Source organism: Sturnus vulgaris, chromosome 1, assembly GCF_052056855.1.
Source record: "Sturnus vulgaris isolate bStuVul1 chromosome 1, bStuVul1.hap1, whole genome shotgun sequence".
Taxonomy (NCBI): Eukaryota; Metazoa; Chordata; class Aves; order Passeriformes; family Sturnidae; genus Sturnus; species Sturnus vulgaris.
This window is the reverse complement of record NC_142243.1, coordinates 17,211,678-17,238,181: the sequence shown is the minus strand read 5'-3', so window position 1 is coordinate 17,238,181 and position 26,504 is coordinate 17,211,678. Positions and strand designations below refer to the sequence as shown.

Here is a 26,504-nt window from a genome sequence, read left to right as displayed (position 1 = left end):
AAAGTGGGCTGGGTCTATAGAAAGTGGGCTGATATATGACCACTCAAATCACTCTATAGCTCCAGAGTTTTCATGGACTTCAAAGAAATCTTTGCTGGATATTATCATAGAGGATAATGGCATAATGGACCATCAGTCTGACCCAGGTGGCAATGCTAATGCAAGAGCAGCATGCACCATAATGCAATTTTATTTGCCATGAAATGGCAGCTTAAGAAGAAAAAATTTATGTTCAGACCAAACAGCTGAGCTCAAAAATACTGTTTTCAAGCAAAGAATGAGAGACAGATGATTCTTCAGTCACATGAGAAGTACTGCCTCTAAGCTACAAGATACACCTGATGTGGAGTCTGAGCTCTTTATGGATCAGAATTAACATTTATCTGTTTATCCTAAGAGGTTCAACTGTAGACTTCCTGATGGTTGTATAGGCTGTATAAAATGCCCAAGGACACACATGACCTTTTGTTACAATCTTCTGTGATGTACACATCTGGCTCGAGAAAACAAACTGTTCTCTCCTAACAAACAATAGCATCCCTTCATCCTCCCTGCCCTCATGGAAATCAGGGGGACAGATGCAGCAGTGTGCTACACCATTCCTGGCTGTTCTAGATAATCACTGACAAGGCCTTGTTCAGGTGTCCCCAGTTTATCCACAGTGGGCAGGGATTCAGTTCTACTGAATAGTTCACTACTTATACTCATTGAAAATAAACTTGGTTCACAGGCACACCCAGAGGTAAGAATCACTGACCATACAGGCCACTCAAAGATGTGACTGGTCCCTTCCTTGGATTAAGAGTTAACTGACTGATGTACATAGTTGGGCATACACTCTATCTTGGGTATAGATATAGTGTATTGTACACTATTGTACAATAGTGCTGCTTGTAAAAATACAAAATAAAGAAACAATGCATGGCTAGTGTTATATCCAGTTAAGGAAATAAAGCCCATCTGCCCAGCTCTTGTACAGACAGCATTAATGACACAAAACATGTTTCAGTCTACCTTGTCCATCACATCTATGAATACAGTTCTGTTTATAAAAAACCAAAACAACATCCAAAACAACCCCACAGAGACACAAGCCACCCGAGATGTACACATTTTGAACAACATCTTGAATAAAAACAACACTGAAATAGGAAGATGAGAATCTGATTTTTCCTTCCTTGAAAAGTAAGCATATCTAAGTTTTAACACGTTGATGAACCACTAAAAATATGACACGTGAGATGTACTTCGAAAACATTCTTTCATGCTGATGATAACACAACTTTTTGTGACATAACTTAGCATTATATTGGAAACTTGTTGTTATAGAACAGAAATTGACACCAAGAATACTGTAAAAATGGAGGCAGACATGAGACATGACAGAGTATCTAGACTCATGCACAGGAAGGATTTCCCAAGTGCTTGTGAGTTGCAGGAGCATTAAATATTAGTATTTCCTCAACTCTGAGCAAGGTTCATAATTTGCTGCAAAACAGGGGAAAGCAAAGATTTAATGCAGATAATCTGCAGGTGTGCACTAGCATGAATTCTTTTCTTTGCCAGATATGCTGTTTTCTAGTTCTTAGACAGATTAGGTATGCATACATATGTCAATTGGAAAAGAAGATTTTACAATCCACTTTGCTCATGAGATCTATTTTGAGATCAAACTTCCTCTATAACACTTGGTGTTATTTGCTAATAAGGGACAAGTACCAACAATAAAGGGACTGTGGTACAATTCAGCACACCTATTCCCAAACTTTTCTCAGCAATCAATACATAAATGAAAAAAAGAAAAATAAAACTGAGTGTGTATTAATGAAAATTTAATAATACAACGACTTTTCAAAACTCCCATAAGTGGTCATTTCCAGCTCCGTACACGAGAAGTGTGGCACATAATGATAACAGTATTATCCTACCTGTTCTGTATTAAAGCAATGACTTGAGAATATGTCTTCCCAATAACACTTTCTCCATTGACTTTTATGATTCTGTCACCTGTAGAGGGAAAAGTTGTAACTGAAATTAGTTTGTCTAGATGCTTTTTAAATAAATTTTATTTTAATTCTACACCTCACAATAATTGATACCCATATGTTAAATTCAAGGTTAGTCTTCCTCAAAAATAAAGATTTCTCCATATATTTTGTTACACCTTTCTCCTTACAAGTTTCATATACTTTCATAAATTAATTGTCAAATATATTGTGTAGAGCTATTTTTAGCCTGTGATGAAAAACCTGTTCTTTTGATCAAATGACCATTAAGACATCTCTGATCAGAAGAGTAGAAAGGTAACTCGAATTTCCTAATGAAGAGAAAATGGTTTGAAGGATTACAGGTAGGGAGCTTCAAAAAGCTACTGGAGGAAGAGCTGAAAGAAAGGACCTGTACAAAGCAAGGCAAAGGGAATGGCTTTTTCCACATTGTTTTAGAAACTGAAAGCCCTTTTTGTGTTTCTGGCATGATCAAATCAAAGCAAGGAAAAAGCTGTTCACTCTGACTACTCAGCCTGTCATGGGGACAATAATGCTTTAAATGCTTGTGCTCTGTGGAGGGTCCCCAGACAGACCCCATGGATTAACAAACAGCACAGATCTGACTTTTTAATTTTGTCTGCACACATAAAGTAAACATCATGCCAATAAATTGGTGTGATATTTTCAACTTTATAGAAATTTACCTATTCCCCTTCATCCACTGCTTACCACCTTTCTTCTTTCCTGAAGGAACTATGAATTTTGTCTCCTGCTTCCTACGCAATGAATGAAAGTTTGATGGCAACAAGCTCTGAACCCTATCCTGGCTAGGTCATGCTGCAAAACTTGCCCAGAACACACCAGATCCTAATTGGGACTTCAACTGGCTCTTTTCCAGGTTGTTTAAGAACAGCCTGTAATGTGGGCGACATTGCCACAGATCTTTACTCAGTATTCCCACTAAAAACTATAATTAGGAATATTAGAGTAGGTCATATAATTTTATCTATATTTGTGGTTTTATTTTTCACAGAAGTAGACTAGATTACACACAGCTGTGACACGAGTCTACTTGAAATATGCATCCCATGGATCTGCCAAAGTATCTGATGGGGACACACTGCAGAACTGGTTACATAAATGACATGAGCACAGACACCTCTGCAAGTACAACTTTGTTCTGTTTCAGATACACAGGAAGGGCAAGTCAGCGCTTGTAGTACAAAAAAGGATACAGAAACATGAGGGCTTTTTCTAACACCTCTCCATCAGTCTGATAGCCTGCCACATGTTTTGACTGAAGTAGAAATTAATCAGAATGCCCTTTCCACACACATCTGAGCTCTTTATATTCTTGCATATAGAAAAATGGCAGCACAAAGATCAAGACGTGAAAAATACAGATCTCTTTTGGCTGTATTTCAATACTTCTAATATTTATGAACTCACAGATAAGTTATTTTTTAATGAAATGCCTTGAAGGTTAAATGGGAGAAGTATTACCTTTCTACCTCTAACAAAGATGATTTCACAGGAGTATTCAGAAGTACTTCAGAATGGACTATTTGAGATAGCTTTCTCTACTGCTCAAATTTGCAAGAGTATTTCAAGTTTTCTGGTGAGAAGCAGCCAAGTAAGCTCCTGAAATGGAGCTCATTTATCATGGGTGATGAAACTTACATTGAAACTCAGTATTACAAAGGACCCTGCAGCAGTGAAATAAGAATTGACAAACATAACTTCCTAAACTCATACCGAATATTCAAGTATTTTCATTTGTGTGACCACGAAACAGAGCAAAGTTACATTAGGAAAAAAAAATACAGTTGATTCTACAAAATAAGAAATGTATAATGCCTGCATGAGAGGTTAAGCAATCTAACTGGCTGATTATTCCCTGAGTGTTTTATAATACCAAGACAGAGATACAGTAATATATTTCACCCTAGAATTCATAAACAAGAAATACACGCACGACCTAATTAGATGTAAATGCTGTAAGTAGTGTGTTTAAGAATAATATTCTAGTTATTAAAAATGTCTTCCCTCATTTATTTTCTGCTCTTTATTCTGGGCTCCTAAAAAATCTCTTCTATAACTAAAAATAAAATATTCTCCACAGATGTCATCTCTCTCAATTTGGCAGACATTGAAAAAGAGTAGAAATTAACATGGTTCCTCTGTACAAATTCAACATATGCTGCGTTTTATCAAGCCAAAACATCTTTATATAATAGCAGTCAAACTTTGCAAAGTAGCCCTTCTGTAAGTAACCATCTAAGGAGGAGTTTAAAAAAAAAAAAAAACCAAAACCCTTATGGTGTACAAGTAGGATCTAGAACTGTTTTTAAACTGATCAACCTAGAAACTTTGCATTTCTTTAAGAACATACAAAACTTACTCTATTCCAGTCAATTAGAGGTACATAACTTTTTTAAAAATATACCAATATCCCATTATTGACAAAAGCACAAGCCTTTCATAGAACAGAAATTTTTCCATATTTTTAAGAAACCTGTGTTCATAGTGGCATCCATCTATGCATGTAACTTTATCACCTGTACGATTTTCTATTCTAATACAGCTTTTTTCTTCTTTCAGCACTCAAGTAAAGGTATGATACCGTTTAAAAAAACCTTCATGTTTTCTGCTCTCCAGTTTGATTAAATGAGCAATTGACCAGAACTTCCCAAGAATATATAGAGAGATTACAGGTATTATTTTCCTTTTGTGCCTCTTCTTCACGTATTTTATTACTCTAAGATAGCAAATCAAAAAGACTAAGACTTTTATACCTTAGGAAGCAAAACAGTGCTTCCAAGGTGAAAAAAATTGAGGACAACTTAAAAGCTTCTAAAGGAAAGAAGAAGGTTTAAATGGAAGATAGAACTATGTAGCAGCAACTTAAGTCATATGTATTTTACATCATGTACATAAACATGATCTGAACAGTACCTGTGCACAGCCCAGCTTCAAAAGCAGGTCCACCCTCTTTAACTTGTTTAACAAATATGGTATCCATTGGCTCCAGTCTATTTCTTTGTTTTCCTGAGAAAGAAAGAATATCTCTTAATAGCATTTCATTACACTGAATTACAATATTTTCACTTTCAAACTATTTTGTGATGCAATCCTGATGCATTCATTAAGACATACAAAGAAATAGTGATGTAACAGAAACTGAAAAATAAAATTTTAAAATCTTCACTTAGAAGGAAAAAACGTAACATTGATTTACAGTTCTCATGCACCACAAAAATTAATTTCCAATTGTGTTTTTCAGAAACCCCAAGATGAAGTCTAAAGTTTTCCTGAAGATTTACCAGGGTTCAAAAAGAAATTTACAATTCAAATTATATGCACAGCATGTCTGCACATCCTGTACATATCTGCATGTACACAACTTCAAGTTACTCTACAGTAGTTAGAAACCATGTACAGCTGTATTTTCTTGCTTTCTCATTACACAATTTCTATACTTCTAGAAACAGAGGCACCTTCTGGTTTTACATGCCTGTCACCAAAGCTAAGTAATTCTTTGTTAAGGTAGCCATAGTTCTGAAAATCAAGATAGGAGGGTGGGTATGTGTACAGTAAAACAAAGACACAAGAAACTCCATGGTTATGCAGCAGGCTAAAATACAGTGTTGCTGCCCTACATTTGCACACAGCTGGAGTAAGCCATTTTACAGCATCTACACAGCTTCACTCATGGAATTATTATGCCAGTGAAGTTAAAAAACCAAAACAAAACCCCCCAAAAACCCCAAATATTCAACACCCCCACAAATAAAACCACCCAGAAATAATGATAAACAAAGAAATAAAACCATAATGGCCCTGGCATGGTCACAGAACCAGTGGCAGAACCTGAAAGGCTACAGCCAGATACACAAAGTGCCAGAGCTGGCTTTGACAGCCTTGGTCACTCCCATCTCCTGGCTCCAGTTGCTGTCCCTGCTGCACACTCTCAGCTAAGATGTGCCACCTTTGGAGGCTATGTGATGAGCCATCCCAGGGAACTGACACAGAACAAAAATAACCTGGGTCTGTGTTCCAGTTTAGCAGGAAACCCTGGCATAGAAGAAAGAGAGTGGCTTAAATGGCAGGAAAAGAAGGAGTAGCATGAGAGAATAAAGGAATTGCTTAAAAAGGGCATTGCTGATGAAAGAAACTCCTTAAAACTGGCCATAAACTTAATCATTTCTGAAATGACTGACCTTTGACTTAGGCACAAATGGCCCTGCTTTTGGAAGTACTTTCCCCACAGCTTTTAATGTCCCACCTAAAATGTTCAATAAATCACAGTAGTATTTATTGAATCTAAGGTGCCCCCTTAACCTCTTTATTTAGTTCAGTTTCAGTGTGGGCAAAGTTCATTTGAAAATCTTCAATAAATTGCAAAAAAACAGATCACTGACTCTGACTCACATTTTTAGCCTAATGCCTTTATTGTGCAGATCCTCAGTGTCCTGTCATTTTACTGTAGAACAGTTCAACAAAATGGCTCACTCATACGGCTTTAAATGGCCTTCTCAAAAATAGTTCCAGATTGAGAGCAAATAATCAAAAAGTTTATTTGATAGAATCAGACAAATACTATATATAAAGCAACTGAATTACAAATCAAGAAACTCCAGCTGGCAGCTCAGTCCCCAAATACTTCAAATTTGATTAGTGGGATACAGCTACAAGACATACAAAATGCTCTTTGTGAGCCAAAGTTAATATCTGTCATTTTTAATCTGCAGATTTAAATAGACACTGAACATATGATGGGTCTTGTCCTTTAAAAAGCCAGTAACATTTCAGCAAGTTTAGAGAAGCTCCAAGATTAATCTACCCAGATGCCATGAACAAAAAGTTGCTTCAACCACTTACAAGAATGAAGCTAAAATATGACCTTTTATAGGACCACCAAACATCCTTCCCAGTGCTGCCACTTATCTTTTACTGAAGAGACATACATTTCCAAAAGGGGAAGTAAAAATAAAAATACAGCTCCCACGGCACATTTATTTTATCACACCCCAGCTTCCTTTATAAAATACTCTTTAAAAAAATGTTAGTGGCCTACTGCAAAGTTTGTTTAACAGTCAAGTGCTGCTTTATGCTTTGTCCTTACCTGAACATGCAAATCAAGAGGTCAGGCAGATAAAGTTGCTCCCATTCGGTATGCAACACAGAACTCCTTTAATACACTTCCCACTTCTGAGTAAGAGGGGAAACCTGCCACAATTTCTGGAGACCAGAGACTGCAGGCTTCCCCGACATCTGACTTCTGACCTGCCTGTCAGCTACACCCAGACATTATGGGCACTCACTTCACATTTCCACAGCTATTTTATCAATCAATTCAGAAAGCTAATTGCACATTAAACTTGGCTCTACGCCCTACTGCAGAAGGAGGCTATACTAAACAGTCATTCTTACTTCCTAAAAAAAGGTCAACCACCACACTAAAAATCGATTTAGGGGCAAAAAAATCAGGATAAAAAGTTTAAAATGTTGATTACATTTGCATGTTCATTTTACAATTCAGCACTATCCAAGTACAACTGGAAACAAGAAGAAATCTTAGAACTCTCAAGCTCTGGTAGATAAATACCTGCTCTTCATTTCTCCTTGATCTTCTGCACACTTGGATACAAACCAAGTCTTCTTTAACCAGTAATATATAAATGAACTTCCTTGAATACACAACCTCAAAATGTACATTTATACTTTGAGTTTGAAACTCCAGCAAAGCCAAGCAGAATTTTTTTACAGTAGAAGCCAATAGTCCATTCTTCAGACGAGCTGAGGAGAATAGATCTTGAAGATGTGTACTCAATCATCATAGAAATAAACCTCAAGTAAAATGGATTACCTAATAACTCACCTCATGTCTCAAAATTTAACATTCATTACACTCTGATTTAATTATGCCTAAATCTCCATGTGGTCCTGTCTGCACTCAATTATCAGGCAAAAGCAAGATGCTGTCTAGAAATGAGAGCTGAAACTTCCCTCCTCCTAAACACCACAATCTAGAACAGAACATCACAGCCAAGTGTTTTACACTGAGTTCTCCAGCTCTGCACTACCCACTGTCAAGATTCACAATTTTTGCTTCTAATAGTTAAAAGACCAATTTTTTGGAGCATGCCAGCAATTCCTGTCAATGTTGATACAACAAAGAACAGTAAAAGCACCTCAGAGCTCTGGTTTGTAAGACATAAGCCTTATCTGTGCTTTTCCAGTGCTCACTACTGCATATGAATTTGCCTCCTTCCTCCTTCTCCATACTTTTGTGAACAAAACAACATACTTTATAATTCAATATTACATTGCAGGCTACCAGCAAATACAACAATTTCTCCCAAATCTTCTGCAAATGAAAAGTAAGACATCATGCATGCACAAAGAACGGACAAAGTGTGAGCTGCCAGTACCACATTCACATATGCAAGGAAACAGCACAGATGAAGAGCATGACTTCTGTTAAAAGGACTTCATTTGTACTTCATTCCCTCTTACATATAGCTATAGAGAGAGATGTAGTCTTACATTAGGGCAATAAAAAGAAAAAAGCAAATAAAGCTGGTAAGTATACAACTCAACTGATCAGAAACTGAAAAGCCCATCAATCTGTCCTTTCCTGTATCAGTTTTGTAAGCACATAAATATTTCCAGCGTGAGTAAATGATCATCAGTCAGTATAAATTCAAAGGCAAGTTTTTTTTTTCCAGGCAGTAGTGTAGTTTTGCTAATAGAACAACTAAAATACTCCCTGCAGTACAGTGACTCCCTTCAATGATGTTATGCAAAAGAAAATATAACTTTAGAGTAAGCAAACTGTGTTTGAAATTTTAACTCAGAGATTCAGCATCACCAGAAATAAGGAAATAAATATAAATCCCCGAGTACATAAAAGGCTCAAGACAAAAATTCATTGGCTAAAACAAGGATAGTAAGAAATCAGGAGAGTCTTAATAATAAGGTCCTTAGTCTAGACAACCAAAGTTAAGAAAAAGTAGGCTGAAGAAGCACAAACACCTCTAAATCAAACGCCAAATACAGAAAACCAATTTATTGCAACAAGGCTTTTCTGAGCCAATACGTTTTTCTTAATTCTGTGCAAATCTTCTAATTAATCAGACTACCAGCCACCTACAATAACCACGGAGATCACAGTAAAATCTAAAAATTAAAATTAGTGTCTTGTTTTAACTTTTGTTCAAATGACTGCAAAATAAAGACTTCATTTATAACACGTATCATGGAATCATTTATGAGCTAACCTTTATCCTCCCTGGATCTATGGGCTGAGACTTCAAGTCAATAAAGCCTTCACAGTCTGACAGGAAAAAGCAAGTCTCCCACTGCAAAGTTACAAGGAAGCTTTCTTGATAAATGTTTAAGAGGCCACAAGTGGTAGAGGGGAATACAATGTATTAGCAACCATCACATTTACAAAATAACAGAATTCAAACATGCTCTCATTGATAAAAGGGAATATTTTTAAAAACTACTACTATTTTAAAACAGAACAGTAGAATTAAGACTAGGTACTATTTAAAACTGACATCTGGGGGTTGATATTCAGGAAAGCTGCTCCTAACTCGCCCAAATTTGGCATAGAAATTCATTTTATCTAGGTGCCAATTCTAACTTAATCCCCTCAAAATCTAGTTTGAATCTAGCTGCTACAAGGAGCATTAACCAGTATTGTATCAAATGCAGTAACCATGACTTGGTTTTTAAACTACTCTCTCCAGACCAGTTAAGTATTACTGTACTGCTCTATGATTCACCTGGAAAACAAAATGACGTGGCAGAAGTTATGCTATCAAATCTACCAACACACTACAACATAGCAACAAGCACTTACTTCTCTGAAGTCATTAACCTTTTGATATAAAACACAGATTAAAACATCTGAGTCATAAAGACTATCAAAAGGACAACCTTTATATTCTGAATAGGAAAGAAGAAAAAAAAAATCTCATGCCAAAGTGTTATTGCTGACAGAGCTCTTCCTTTGTTTTTGACCTGCAGAGCACAAACCAGCAAGTGTTGGGACACAGTATAGTACATACTTTCTTAAAAGTCTCTCCAAGCTAGCCACTGCTTAAAAACATGTCATTTCTCTTCTTCCTCAATGGAAGGAAAAAATCATCTGCTCAGGACAGCTGAACTATGCTTAGAAATCCTCATAACACAGGGATTCAATAAAGTCTACAGAGGTTAGCAAAATAACTTTTTATAGAACATTTTTACTCCCAGCCCAATGTTCAGCAGATAGCAAATGGATGACTTTCACTTTTACATTTAAGAAACCAGCTCCATTAAATACCTCAAACGAGTCAATTAAGACAGGCTCTTAAATACATCTTTCTCTGATTCAAGGAGGAAGAACATTCCTCTTCAGTATGAACATCTCTAAGTATGCTTTTGGATATCCAAGGCATTTGTGCTCCACTGGTTCAATAATGCTGAGTGGCACTGATTCTTGGGATGCCTTTCAGGCAAAGGGAAAAGAAATATATAACAGGGCAAATGCTTCAAATTGATTACTCAATCAAAAACCCGTTAATCATTTCCCAAACTACTCAAAAAAGATTGCTGAAAGCACAGCAAAACTTACATTTATTAACTGAGATCTCATTTCATTAAATATAAATCACAAACCTGTCAGGATTACATCTAACTGAGGGACTCCAACTACAGATCATTCTTCATATTATGATCTGCAAACTGAATTTCATACATAGTAAGCATTTCTCCACTAGCAATGCAATCTGGAAAAGAAGCCCAAAGGTCCCAGTCCAGACTCAACAGAACTTATTTCACCCACTGTCAAGCTCAAAGCAACTCAACTGAAAATACACTAGCTGAAATACAGTGCCAGGGATGAGCCTCTGGAAGAACATAATAAGTAAATTAGTACTGTTCAGTCATTTAGCAGAGAAACACCTGATATTCAACTCTGTAACACGGGGAAACTACATTCTTATTTCTCACTGCACCCCTCGCATTTTGATTAGGCAACTCCAAAATGGTATTTCTTCTTTTGCTTACTTTTCTGTTAAACCATTAATACAACCTCAACCCTATCGAACATGCCAAGGTAGGAGGAGGAGATGAGAAAATTATTTAGCAATGTTATGGTAAATATATAACACAGTTTCAGCTTAGTTACAAACGCCCCAAAATTGTGTTTTCTCATTGCATTATTTGCCATTACTATTACTTCATTCAATTCTCTCAAATGAAACCTTTTCAAGTTTAAAATTTAATCTATGATTAGTCTAGAGGATTTACTACAGTCATTAGATAAGCATAGAGCAAAACAGTTTTTATCTGTAGTAGTGAATCTACGGACTCTCCCTTAAATCCTTGGAAATTACATTTCACGTTCTTATTCAAAAAGATGATTTGAACTCAACAGAAACAACTGAGAATCATTATACATGATACAAAGCCACTAGACATTCTAGAAGTACTATAAGGGAACAAGGAATCATCAGGCTGTGGTCTCAGTGCAAAAGTAAGTGAGCCCTTTTTTAGCATTCTCAACATTTAGGCGTTAAAAATTAACTTGGACCAGAAAACAATAAAAAAGGGCAATTTACTGTCCCACTATGCTGAAGTATTATTACTGTTACACACCTCCTGCCTTTTACTCCTAGTTCTACTATCATATACCTTGCACCATATCACCCCAGCCATCTATGACCTTTCCAAATATTTGCTTTCACAGTCATCCTCTTGTTCTTATCTACCTTTTTCCCATCATCACAGGCACAATATATTTATTTCATAACAGACTGAGCTGATAAACCATGTTAAAAAACACCGGATTAAATTAAATCCTGGGAGAACATAAACTACAGAAATCAACAGTCTGTTAAAAGAAATTAAATATTAAAAATTCCAGGCCTTATGTAAGCAGCAGTAATAGAGGAAAAAAAGCTCTTCCTGCATTTTTTCCACCCTTCTCTAAAAGGCTCTGCCCTGTCAAAGCAGACTTGCACAGCTGAAGAAAGTCAGGTAATAAATTGCAACTATTTAGCATAGAAAACTGAAGGGTAGAAACTTTTGTACATACTTAGGCACAATGAAAAGAAGAAAAGCCTGGTGATAAAGTTTAATGTTCTAGACTTCTCATTAACAAAATGAAATAATTAACAAGCACACACTGGGTTTCTACAAAAAAATACACCAAATAATATACCTAAGTTGACTTTCATTTTTATGGGAAAAGGAGCTCCTAGTTGCTACAGGTACTTCTACATAGAAAAAGAGATAAAAGTACAAAAAGCAAGAATATCATACTTTAAAAAAAAGATACTGGATAATAATGATACTAGATTCGCCTACCACTGTTCACTTTAATCATGATCACCAAGCCAAACCTCTTTAAAGGAAAACATGTTTTAGGACAAGATGTAAGAAACTACCTTCATATGTACACAACCTGTATTGAAAGACAACATAATAATAATACTAAATGCACAGTCAAACGGCATGAAGTTTTCCTCCAGCTTCACTCATCACATCTTGACAGTGCAAGTATTTAATAAGAATGCTAGATTTTTAATAGGTTATAGGTATTTTTCAATCTGGCTCCAAATACTCCTGGTATACTCTCCTGGAAGACTTCTATCTATCTGTGAAATACCACTTAAATAACCAAGTATTGAAACAGGGAAATTCCAGAAAATAGGAAGAATGGCAAACCAATGGCAAGCCATCTTCAAAACACACAAAATAAATACTCCAAGTTATTTCATGGGGTAATAACGCCAAGAAATACCAAACACGGGTTGGTCAATATAAGAGATTTTCTGGAGAGCAGATAAAGTTTCCAGTCAGTGACCAAAGAATCCACTGTGGAAAATCTGTGTCTTCTGATAAAATGCACCTGGTTAGAGAAGCATTTCCATGACTTGGCTTAAGCAACAACGTGGAGCAGTGAAAGTAGGAAAAGAACTGAAAAACTTAAAATAATAACTACAAAATAATTAGGCTAAGTCTGTTGTGATGCCATTCCAGCAGGTAACGGGGTGCTAAAGTCTCCCACAAGAAGCAGCACGGGTAAATGTGAAGCCTCCACCGCTTGTCTGAAGAAAGCCTTGGCTACTTCTTCCATGAGAGGGCAGCAGCAGACCCCCACCAAAGAGTGCCCACAAATGCTGACCACGGGCTCTAAGCCAGCTCCCCATCCATCCCAAGCCAGCTCCCCATCCATCCCTGCTGTTCTCACAGCTAGATCACAAAGGCAACTCAATCCCCATGGTCTCCCAACCTGTTCTTCCCCAAGTGCCTCTGCCCATCCACTGCAGCACCCTGGTCCTCTCCTGTGACATATCCCATCACCTCTGTGTGAGTGTGCAGGGGCTTCAGCCAGCTCCTGAAAAAGGCATGAGAGCTCCATGCCATGTAGGCTCTCTCTTGTTCATGTGCATACAGCTGAGTGGTCCTCTTCTGTCACTGCTGTTGACCATGAGGTATCTTCTGTTGACAGCATCCTAACTTCTTTGCCTGACAACCCGATCTTGCTTTTGGGCCATCATCTCCCTCTGGTGTCATTCCTAGTGAAGAGGTCTCCTGGACAAATTTGCATTAGCTTCCATTATATAAAGGCTTTGAAACTTTACTGCTTATTAAAAAGAAGACTAATGCAAGCCAGGAGCTAGATCTAACTATACTCTAAAATTCTGTATCAGAACCTAAAATATAGAAAAGTATTTCTTTCACTGATAGAATACATCATAGGGTCCATGCTTTTATTATTTTATTTTTATTTTATTATTTTATTTTCTGCCCCCTAGACTTAATTACATGCTCTGATCCTTTGGAAAAATATTCAAGTTCTCTCAATGCAAGGTAACAGCAATAGAGATGCTTTTATCCACACTCACCTCATCAAATACATAAATGCTGAATTTGATACGAAACCCTCATTTTTAACAAGTAAGCCTAATTTATGACAAGGGCAAGGCATAAACTGTAAATTTTCACTGAAAACTGATACAAAAAAAATGCACTTCTGCACTGGCAAACACTGCTTCACAAAAACGAAATGCTTAGATTCCCTTAGCTTACTCTTTCGGAGAGCAAAGATCAAGCGAATTAAGTGCATTATCATGTACAAACTTCAAAAGAAAAGTCTTTCTCAGTAGGGTATTTTCAGTTAATTTCGGCAGGGCTTCCCAGACGCCAGTTCTGCCAACTTGGCTGCAATGCCGGGACCCGCCACGAGGTGGCTCCGGCGCCCGGCGCCGTTCCCGCCGGAGCGGCTCCATCCCTGCCGGGCTCCGCTGCGGAGCGCTCCAGCACACCCGGGATAACCTGGGGATAACCCGGCACAACTTCCGCCCTACCTGCTGCTGCTGAACAAACATCACTTTTGCGAACATGCAAAATGAGACGCGCGTTTTTCCTCCTTTTCTTCTCTCAAGCTGCCTACTCCCCTTTATTTGGGAACAGGAACAACCTGCAGCAACCGAAGACAGTTTTATCCCCCCTGTGCCCCCAAGGATCATGTCAAATTCTGGAGAAAAGTGTCCAACACACTTTGTTCCATTTTGCTGTTTTTAAAGGTTTAATACACAAAATTGGCAGGTCAAGCTTTACTGATATATCTACATCCTCTGCCTCACAGTCATTTCTTCTCTTTCCAGGGTGACAAGTCCAACCTTCTCTCCTCCATGAGAATGCTGTTAACTTTCAGGGTATTTGTGCCCTCTGATCTGTATTTCAAGGCATACAACATACTATGGTGCTATAAATAAGCAATATTAATGGATTTAGAAGTTACACAAAAATTTCCAGAAAGTAATCTTGTTTCCACCTTCACAGGTCACACACGGTGGAACCAAGTACACTGCTGCTTCTCTACTGAAAAATAGCTATCAGACACCATTTTAGATAAACAGATCTACATTACATCTTTAGCTGCCTGAGTTCTCCCCGTGAGAACAAGAACACACAGAACTTTATTCTCTATAGATCCTAAGTGGTGTCTTCCATACTGGTTTGGCTCAGATTCAACTCCCTTCCCTTCCTAAAGGAATCTGCCTTCTCATTTTGTATGTCAAAACAGATAAAGGATGTTTCAAGTTTAGGGAGTGATAAGAAGCAGGAAGAGATTAACTTTTCACTGCTCAACATGCAGGTGATGATAGCTGAGTAAAACTGGGAGGATGAAATGGATTAATACATCTGCTTCCAAGAGAAAAGTAAGAAAGTTCAAATAAATTCTTATTTCCCAGAATGCTTCTAATACATCACAGTTATACAAAGGAAATGGAAAAGGAGTTCAGACATATGCTCTGTCTTCCAACTAAAGGAACTCAAAGGAACTTCCAACTCAAAGGAACACTGAAAGCAGGTGCCATGCTTTGCTGCAAAAGAGAACCCACCACCAGAAGCAGCCCTCAGCCCACAGTGTCCCTGGCTCGGGGCAGCGCCGTGCCCAGCTGGGGAACCCTGCACAGGGCACTCAATCCCACGGCCCCTGTACCTCACCATCCTGGCACACTGGGGAAACAAAGCGGGACTGGGTTCCCAATCTGAAAACTAACTTCCTTAAATCAACATGATTTTCACTCTTTTAAGGGAACAGTAAGATACCAGCAAAAAGGAAGCATGGATGAGAAAACAGCTAAGTACCAAAGAGAAACTTCATTTAGCTGGGATGGAGATTTAGCACAAATTTATAAAAAATAAGTTCATGTGTGAATTAAGAAAGAAAGCAGACAAAGGCAATGCGGGAGGGAGAATGCTATGAAAATGGAGAGGAATTGACTGGCATAACCTAGAATAAAGTGATTAATCAATGAGCTCGATACTCACACTGAAGTGACTTTAAATTTCAAGCTCTTAGTATCAATTCAAGTCTATTACACAGATGAAGCATTCAATATACTGGATCTATAAAAGAGTAAAAACAAGACATACCTTGTCTATTCCCATTCTCTTCATCCTAAAGAGGAAGAAAGAGTGCATATTAAAAATTCAATAAATGGAAAAATGCATAGGCATTTCTAAGGTACAAAGAACTGAAGTGAACTGGTAAGGTTAAATCTGCATTTTGGTACCTCCTGCTTTCTCCACAACTGTTCAACTTAGAGAATTAAGGCTGTTATTCTGAGAATGTAGAGTAATAGCTATTTTAAAAACAACAACTAAGCACAATCCTATGAAACATTCCCACAGAAACAACATGAACAGGATTATTTGAAAACAAATGTACCAAATCCCATGAAATACTACCACGAAGCCTCATATTGCACTGTGTGTTGTTGCAAGCATGTTCCACCCTGAAAGCCAGGCAGGAAAGGTTACACTTTAATCACCTCACCATTCGAAGCTATACATGCAAGAGATACAATATATTTGTGAGCAATGCCTGAATATGCTTCCCGAAATTAGAACCAGGTTTGTTCTGCCTTCAGTACTACTACCAGAGAAAAAATATGTACCCCAAACACTATTTAGTAACCTTGAAGAGTCTCTTTCTGCTCACTGATCCCAAAAATCACACAACTGGAAAGTACTGGGGGGAAATGGCCTGCTTAAACTACAAAAAAAAAATTAACTTATGTTAATTTCTTGTCAGTATTTTGATATGAAGTTCATGGTTAACCTTGTCTACAAAGTTCTACCATTTAAGAAGCAAAATTATCTAACTAGGAAAATACCTACCTGCTTTCTAAATTGTACCTTTCATAGAGCAATAAATACTTAATCAAATACAATTTCTGAGACTAATAGGTAGTATTGTAAAAATATTTCTAACTATTCACCTCAGCTAATTAGAAGAAGCTTTGTCCTGAAGGAAAGAAGGAGCAAGGAAATGACCATAGAAATAATTTTCACCCGGATATTTCCTCCTACTTTTAGATGGACTAACTCCAAATTTCCAGGTATTTTGTATTTAAAGGAAAATCACTATGTTTTTCAAATTAAGTAAGCTCAAAGTAACTACACACTGACCTGAGCAATCCATTTAAGAGAGAAAGACTTGAAGAAAGAGAGGAAATAAGACCCGGACATGAACACTGTATAATGATGAGGAAGAAACAAGTCTGTCCTAGCAGCAATAAATTTCTTAAAGGGCATACAAAAGTTCTGCTGGAGCTTTGAAAGATGTTACAGAAAGATAACTTTAAGGAACAAAGAAATGAAGAATAATCCCAAACCCAAAATACTGAATTAACAAAAATCTAGCATATATTCTACTTTAAAAAACCCATGATTATTGCCATTGCTGCCCAAACAGTGTATCTCTGAGTTGGACAGTCCTGCCTGCTCAATGCTTTGGTAAAAATGGCACACTAGAAGGTAAGTACCATGACTGCTTACTCAGTCAGCTGGTTTTGAACTACAATCAGCAGCCCAGAATTAGACATGGGTAACTTCTGCACGTTTTGAGTTCTGGCCATATCTGTCAAGCGAAAAAAAACATCTTTGGGACTTGAAATATTAGAACTCATTCTGAAAAATCTGGGTTACGTGTATGGGAAACTACTTTGTTTGATGCTATATAACATTTTTGAAGAGAAAATTTACCTAACCTAGAAATGCTGTTATTTATGAAATACTGCAGTGGGTTTCGACAGTTTTGTCACTGGCATGCAAAGTTCTGTTACCAAAGACAGCTGCAAAACATTCGTTTTTCATGGTATCAGGCCAATGAGATCAGGCTTTGAAAAATGGAATGAATGCTTTTTAACACAAGTGTTTTGAAAGCAGCTTTCCCTCCTACATCCACCCCTGACACGTGGCAAGGTGTCAGTATATGCTGCATCCATACCTGAAGAGAAGACTTGGTCACTCACTTGCTTCTCAGATAAATGAACTTGGAAGAACAAACACCATATGCAAAAATAGTATTTCTAACAAATCCTAATGAACACCTGATGTTAAAGGCATTATGCAACACTTGTTTTTTGCAATGCTAACTTAAGAAATCTTCCACACATTCCTTATTCACTTTCTTAAGGGAAAGCAGGCACGGGAAGCAAGCATAAATGGGTTATTCCTGAATGTGCAGCTATTCCCAGTTTGGTGCGTGTCCCCATAGAAGCACAGCCAAGTACTTCTGCCAAAATGACATGTGTCAAACCACATCCACAGTTTCCAAGGTCATCTTTCACACAAGAGACTGACCAGACAACAGTTTTTTTCCATAACTTATCACAGTGTTTTAAATTAGTTAATTAAGGCCAATTACAATGAGAAAGAGACCCTTGATTTGTACTTAAATAGCTGTTTTATGCAGGAACCATGAAAAGATAAGAATTCAGCAAAATGCCCTGAATTTGACCTAGACCAGCACTACTACACACATATGGAATGCTGAATGAATTAGATATAAAAATATTATATACATATAAAAAAATAAAAACAAACCATATACCAGCATTCCATTTTAAAATATGCAGAGACACTTCTCTGAATTGATCATAACCAATTATTTTCACATGGGGAAAGGGTGCCACCAAAAATCACCTGAAGTCCTATTAGGCATTTATGTATGAAGACAAATGTGTTTTGGGACTCAGAGCAGTCAGTCAGGTCTTGGAGGCAGATCTGTCTAGATCTCCTTCCTTGTAGTGAGTTCTTCAGGACAATAAACAAAAACGCTTTCCAACTGAACAGCGGTTTTATTAGACTAACAACCAGAATGCTGAACTTCTCAGAATTTAAAAGCTCAACACCTCAAGCACACCTAAGCAAAGAACAGGTTATTTTATAAAATAATGCCCACTCTTCTTCCACTCAAGACATCCTCTGGTGTGCAGTTCTTTGCTTCCAAGAAAATTCACCCCCATGGTTTTCCAAGCAGCAGCATGCTCCAGCATACAGAAAGCTTATCTTCCAATTCCCATGGATTATGCACCTATGGTGTAATCTTTACCACACGCCCTGCAGGCTAATAATATTATGCTCTATGTCCTAGAGATGCCACTGTTCCCCCTTGTAGGAATCTTAGAGGATTCCACCTGACCCACTAACAGTTTTTTCGAACACAAAAAATACAAGCAACAGGAGCAGAACTTTGAATGGAGATATTTTCACCAGTATGTCTGAACTGGAACCTACAGTAGGTATCAGAAAAACATCTAAAAGTGCTTTCCTTCGAGCAATCTTTCCACATTCTTCGTGGATATATATGTGGTTTTTTTTTTCCTTCACTACCTCTACCAGTTTATGTTGATTTGTAGTAAAATTTAAGAGATTGCAGGGCAAGCTTACCTTGAGTGGGGGGAGACGGGTGGGGAGGAATTAAAGAATAAAATTAAAGGAGCTAGAATGCTTTTTACCCTGGAGTAAACAATAGAGACTGCTACATTGATTTAGAGAGAAAACACCAGCATCACATTGACACTTGTGATAACAAAAGGGCTATGGTTCTGAGAAATAGGTCAAGGACTGAGTGACTCCAGCTATTACATCAAGGGCATCTTCAACATCCAGCTGTAATCTGTCTTACATCAGTAGTGGCTGCATCCTCAGGTGAGAAGGGGGGACAAAGCTACTACAAGATTAAAAACAGGCAGAAAAGCAAATTATATTCACGGTTATTATACTCCCTTTGAGGAATTGAAAATGAAACATCTGTGACTTCTGAAGCACTTAAAATTTTGATCAATGAGGAAAGAGAGAGGAATGATACTTGAGCTTACAATCAATGCAGAGACTGTAATTAGCTGGTAACTTTATATAATCAAAGATCCTCTTGAACATCTGAGAAATCAGACTTGGCTAATATTCGGATCAGGCTAACAATAGATGAATTTCATTCTTTCCTACCGTAACTTAGGTACATAGATTTCTACAAAATCCACCTTATGAAGACTCATAACTAGTAATCTGGAAGATCTGTTCTTTCTTTTGCTTCACCTCATGGACATCAAAAGGAAGATAAGAGAGTATAATCATTCAGGTTAATATAACTGTTCAGGACAAGGGCTCTGTCCAAAGGAACCTTACCATCTTTGTACGTAACTGAATCCATGAATAAAAGTGTTAGAGTATCCAATCATCTCATTATTTCCTTTTCAAAATCAGACAGAAATAGAAATGAATGAACCAGATTCCAACATGTCAGAAAGGAAACAGAAAAAAATAGGAAAAGATGAATATCTCTCTTGCAGAAAAAGAGGGAGTTAAGAGCTTCAGGACAAGTCTTGAGATTTACAGGTGTTGGGATCACTATGAACTGCTTGGGTCTCTCAGAAACCAGATATGAACAGGACATTTCTTCTTTATAATGTCCATCCCTTGTCTGTCTCCTTTTGCATATGAAAAACATATTGACTCCCTCAGAGACATCTAGTGATGGCTTTTTTCTACACATATCCAGTCACTTCTTAGTTAAGGAGGCTAGTCCTGCTCATGCTATTTATTTTCACCCCCAGCACAAACAGGGGCTCTTACTGAGAGATGCTAGCAAAGTGCAGACCATTTGTTCTGCTCAAGGCCAAGGCTTCTTCTCCATCCTCCTTCCTCAGTTTCACACTGAATTCAACCAGAGGCTGCTATTACCTGTGCTCAACGACAAATGTTGTGATCACCTGATACTGCTAATAGTTTCACTTCCATCTAACTTCAGTCACTCCTTGTCAAAGAAAAAATTTGGGTACTCAAGTGAAGGCTGAATAGCTGTAGTAAACTGGAAAAATGTGACAACTTTTTCTGCAAAGCTTCTTCTACTTCTAAAGAAATCTTACAGCCACCAAGGGCAGGCAAAGACAGACAACTTTACTGAAAGACATCTGCAGAGATACATGAGTCAATTAACTTCAAGCTCTTCTCAGAAAGCTTCAGTACCCATTCCCCAGAGCTTGGTAAGAATTTATTCTTCTACCTAAGTGGAAAAGCAAAAGCAAAACTGAGGGGTAGCATGGCTCATGAAAACTATTATATTTGATGCCTTTAAAATGAGTAAATGTTATTTAAACTCACTAGAAAACACCCTCTCTCAATTTTCAAATTCCTCTCATTATTAAATGGACTTTTTCTCAACACTCTATATTGCAGGAACTTTCAAAAGCTTCAGTCACAAAAGAGAACACGTACATGCTTTGAGCAAGGAAGACCAATTAGCTACTTAACATTCAGATATTCTTGTTTTAAATAAAAAAAAGTAAAATACTTTAAGAAAATTGTCTTTTAATGTAGGCCTGTATATATCTTGTATATATTAGTCTCTTGACTAACAGAGAACTGCGGATCCTCTTTTCAGCGAAAGAACACAGCACAGAAACACAATCTATCTTTCTAATGTAGACTGAGTTTAGGATACCCAGTTAGAAAATAAAGCAAGCACTCTTCTTCATCTCTTACTGTTATGGTGTGACAAACTTCAGCTGGGGAGGGGAACAACAACAAAACCCAAACATCATACTCTTCAAGTCTACACTTCAGAAGAGGTACAGGCTAATTAATGACACTGGCTTTGGGTAAAAGAATCATCTGTACAGAGAAATACTTTCCTGTAATGAAATGACCACTGTTCTTACCCATGATACAAATACTTTTAACTGACATACTCAGTCAATTCTGTTTTATTGGAACAGCAAACAGCTATTAAACAATGCCACGAACCCACCCACCCTACAAGGAATCTTTCATCTCTGCAAGACATATCTATAAACACATTTACCTTCAAGTAAGCTGTATTTTTGACCCTAAAAGGTACAAGGCTATATTATCTATACTTATATAAAGTGCTTCATTATTAATTCCACTTACTTTAAAAGAAAACTGAACTGCAGATTCCGGAGGGTAAACTATGAAGTGTCTTAAGGTGAAGCCAAAACCCTGAGATGTCCTCCTTAGCACGACAGTTTTAGGACCAGGCCAAGAGAAAGTTTCTTCCTCCTCCGATGGTGTTATAGCTTCACTCTGCTCTTTTCCATCTTTATTTTTTGATGTCTAAAACAGAAAAAGATAAGCAGAGGAGTTTTAATTTGAATCACTGAAAAAGAAAACAAAAGTAAGAATTCCTAGACATTCCTGTACACTTGAAAATATAATTTCTCCCCCCATAACCAAAATAACTTGATCATCACTAGTATTTTCAAATGTGTATGCTAAAGCAGCACCCCTTACACCATTGCACCTCTGGTCATACTGCACATACAAAGGGTTTAACACTTAAATTTTAAATGATGTTAGATATTAAAAAAAATCAACATTCAACAATGAAAGACTCGAAGGAACGACAAGAAAGACATACAGCTTGCTTGTTTTATTTGCCTTCTATTTAGAGATAAACATGTGACTTCCAGGACCCCATTTTTGGCTGGACATATCTCACACACACAAGTACAAAAAAAATTCTCCCTCCCACACAATTCAGGGATGATCTTCTTGACTAGTACCTCCTTACTTAATACAAGTAAAACAGAACATGCAGTTGGTTAGACTTCTCCAGTAAGACATTTTCCTCTATTCATATTACAACTTCACCTTTGCTTTTTCCACCCTTAGCTATTTTCTCTGAACATTTCAGTATGCAAATTCTGAACACAAAAGTAAAAACGTCTCCTTTCCTTTTACAGCCCTAATGCAATCCTTTCTCTCATGCGGAAATAAGCAATCTTGGGTGGGATTTTTTCTTATAGATAATTTTATATATCTATGACTCAAGCAACATATTAAAATATTTACTTTCTCAGCCTTATATAAAGCCTTCCATTTCAACTTTCAAAGTGAGTGCCACACCAGCACTCAAAGGCAGGAGACACAAAGAAAGCATGCAAAATCCTATGACCCTCCTCTAAAGATTCTAGTTCAACGATGCGTGAAACAAATTTAGATACCAGAGCCTATAGCCTATTCAAAGGGCATTCAAACAGAAATAATAGTCTTCTTGTCCTCCAGTAGCTCTGCTGCTGTGGCTCAGCAACTGGCTGATCCGTGTCAGAATTTACTGCTTGGTTTTCCCCCCTATCCGACTCCAAAACAATCTCTTTTGCTTCAGTCCTAGAGCTGCAATCTCCAACTGCAGTGCTAGCTGGCAAGGTGGGCTCAGCCAACTCCAAACAACATCTATAGAGGAGACAGGACATTTCCACTCTAACCACAGATGCAACCCATATTACTACAAGGAAAATACTGCAGCTCCTTGGTGGGAGTTAATCCAGAGAAAGACATTTTGCATTCAGGGATGTAAAACACAACACATTTGTCCACAGATGCTACAGTTTGTCCTCAGAAACACATATCTTGCTTATCTCCAACCGGGAGAACAAATACTAGCAAGTGCTCCAAAGACCAGCCTCCATACCTCTAATAACCCTGTTTCCAGCAAGAAAAAAAACATACAAATGGACACTGCGGCCAAGCCAAGAAATTGAGCTGCTTCAGGAACAAGAAAATATGGAGAATCCAGAGCAGCCTGACAGCCAACTCTTCCAAATAGCCTAGAAGAATTAACAGCAGATTTTGGAAAGAACAGTTATAAATATCAAGGACTCTATCTCAGCCTAGTTTGTCCTCATCTATCATCTTCATTCATGTTTTAAAGCCTTAGTGTGAAACCAAGAAGACTCGGCAATTAGGTGACTAATGAATGAAAAATTAGTGAGCACTGAAGAACTGCCAAAATGAGAGGCTCGAGCTTAAAGTTCAAACAATGCAAAGATTAGGGTAAAATTTACATAATCCTTTAGCCTAAAGATGGCGTTTGTAATTGAGGTGTTCCTAAACACTCTGTTCAGCTTCTGAACACAAGAGCATTTTATCAGTTCTGCACAAATAAATGTCGCTTTTCAGGCTTTCAATCTCAGGACACAAGCAGAAACTGGAGCCAGTAAGAACATTTTGATCCTAGTAAACTGGCAAAAGAAATAGCTCCTAGTAAAAAAAAATATCACCAGCCTCTAAAAAAATGAGAGTGATTTCCTCCATCAAGTGACTCACAGCAACCCATCTACTTAATATTCCCTTGCAATCTTTTGTTTCTCTTCTCAGATTTTAATATGCAACATATGATGCAAAGTTTCAAATGCATCAACCACAGATACTGAAAAATGTTCATATGCAAACACCTGTAGTTAAAAATAGGTGAACTGTTAAGCTAGCAAGATTAAACATAGCACTGAAAAAAATCTGTCTTCAATATTCTTCCATCTTTTTTCTAACAAAAACGTCCTTAATTAGCCAAAAGGTAGTTTTAGTATGTGTAACAACTGCTGACTATAATTTACATACAGAAGTACCGTAACTCCAGTTCAAAACAGAGCCATACAGAGAACTTCATGACCTTTCAGAAACAGGAGTTTCAGCATTTCAGTGTAGCAAGAGAACCTCTAATTTCCTTGTAATTTCATGTAATTTTTAAAGTATTCACAAGTTACTAACTACAAGTTACTCAAAAACCCACAGTCAAATAATTTTTTCTTGAAACAGCACACTAAAAAGGAACGGCGAACTTCATGCCAGCCTTGAACCCCCCTGCAAGGTCTGTCAGCAGAGTAACAGAAAAAGCCAGTATCAGTAATAAATGTGAGACATGTTCACTAATAGCAACTTTCAACCACCACTATGAACAAGCAAGAATCTGATTTATAAAGAGAGTCAACATCTGTTGAGTAACCCTGTGACACTTCCAACCACAGCACACACACCAGAATATCTCTTGCCAAAAAAAGCTTTAAAAAGGAACAAGAAAAGTTCTCAAAAACATAAACAAAACAAGGATGCAAGGCAGCAAGCAAGAAACAGATGATGGTAGCACCGGCAAGTACACAGAACTGAAGGCAAAGTCCCTACACAGTTTTCCTTGCAAATCAAATATCAAGTTACAAATACAAAAGTATCTCATATCCATAAGGGAATCTGTCTTTTGGGTAGAGTCATTTGCATTACAGGAGATAAAAAATGAATGCTTCATTTTCATATAAGATGTAACAAACCAAAGATTATTGTGCCCTAGTCCTTACTGAAGATCTGTATGTTTATTTCTCTATAGACTCAGTCCTCGAAATCAAAGTCAGAATGCATACAATCAAGTTCAAGGACTGAAGAATCCCAGGCAACTAAAAATGATTCAAGCATCATTTCCCTCGGGAATTTTTCATACAAGGTTTCTGCACAAAGTATCTCAAAGCATCATTTCCTGTTCTATGCAATTGCAAGGACATACAACAGATGCCTAAGTGCACTGCAAAATGCATATCTTGTTTTTAATACTGTATTTAACCCTTCTTTCTGAGCAATGAAAGCACCCATGAAAAATCAGATGGCACTACAAAAAAACATACATGAATCACTGGCAGCTTAACACGCAGCAACAGAATTATGTAAAGTCAAGAAGTAGAATTAATGTTTGTAAATAATATTATTTCCAATTAAAAGTCTCAAAACAATAGTTTTCCATCAGTCTAAAGTAACAACTAAAAAAGCTAGCATATCCAGCCAGCATGCTCTCTAAAGCACTCTAATTTTTAATCTTCTGATCAATTTACAGACCTGTACTGTACAAGCTAAAAATCCTTACATGAGAGTTGTAGGCAACTGCAATCGAAACTATAATAAAGAATAGTCGTCTTGACTATCTAAACAGATAAATAGGTATGGTCTAAGTTCTGAACACTGTCTTCATAGGTGAAAAATTGTGAACACAAGAAATACTCAATATATTGTTCTATCTATTCTGGAAAAATCATTCAAGCCTTTATGAAGTTGGTATGAGCAATCAATTTATACCTTTACTTTGCATTCAGTACCCAAATTCAAAATTATTTCTAAAGAAATGGGGCATGGGACTGGCATTCAGATTTGCTACCTTTTAAAACTGTTTTGGTTTATGTGTTTTTCACCATACAGAATGCTTCACAAATAAATTATGTAAATAGAAGTCTCATGGTAGATGTAAGGGTTTCCCACACTACATTTTTCAGAGCCTACCTCTGTATTTAAAAAACAAACTAACTAAAACAAACAAACAAAAATACCAAGCAACCAACCTCCCCCACCACCAGACCATCCAGGGGACTCCTCTCAGTACCTCAGTCACAACACGGAGACAGCCTGTGCTAAGCAGCACCTGCTTCAGCTGCACTTGGCAAATGTTCAACTTTTAGCTGGTCTACCAAGAAGAGTGATACCTGATACAGCAGTTCAGCTAGACACATATATGCTGAACAGAAAATGATCTGATGTTACCCGATTTTATTGATTCAACAGCCATTGTATGATTTTTAGGGTTTTTCAGTAACTACTGACATAAGCCAGAGCAAAAAAACATAGTTATTAATCCCTAAAATAATCTTCCTGAGACACTGACAGGATATTCCACATGCTCTAATAATAACTGGACTCACTTGAAAACAGGGGTATTTCTTGTATAGGGTCATCTGCTTTCCCCAGTTTTTGTGCCCAGTCACTTATCACTTAGCTAACTGTCCTGTTAAATATCTGCTATTGCAGAGAAAATGGCTTTTCTAGAACAGTCTGGCCTTATTTTAATGTAACAATGAAATAAGTCCTTTAAAAAGCTAACAA

At 37.3% G+C, this 26,504-nt stretch overlaps 1 protein-coding gene across 2 annotated transcripts in view; it reads right to left on the bottom strand.

Annotated features, from left to right (window-relative positions):
- The window catches only part of ARHGAP21 (Rho GTPase activating protein 21), a 110,105-nt gene that overhangs the window by 44,296 nt on the left and 39,305 nt on the right, over positions 1–26,504 (bottom strand). For both annotated transcript variants that reach the window (XM_088160456.1, XM_088160462.1), the window contains exons 2-5: positions 21,744–21,926; positions 15,939–15,963; positions 4,944–5,036; positions 1,929–2,007 (exon numbers count right to left, since the gene is read on the bottom strand). In XM_088160456.1, coding sequence (XP_088016582.1) covers positions 1,929–2,007; positions 4,944–5,036; positions 15,939–15,963; positions 21,744–21,926 — 380 coding nt within the window. The remainder of the gene's footprint in view (positions 1–1,928; positions 2,008–4,943; positions 5,037–15,938; positions 15,964–21,743; positions 21,927–26,504) is intronic.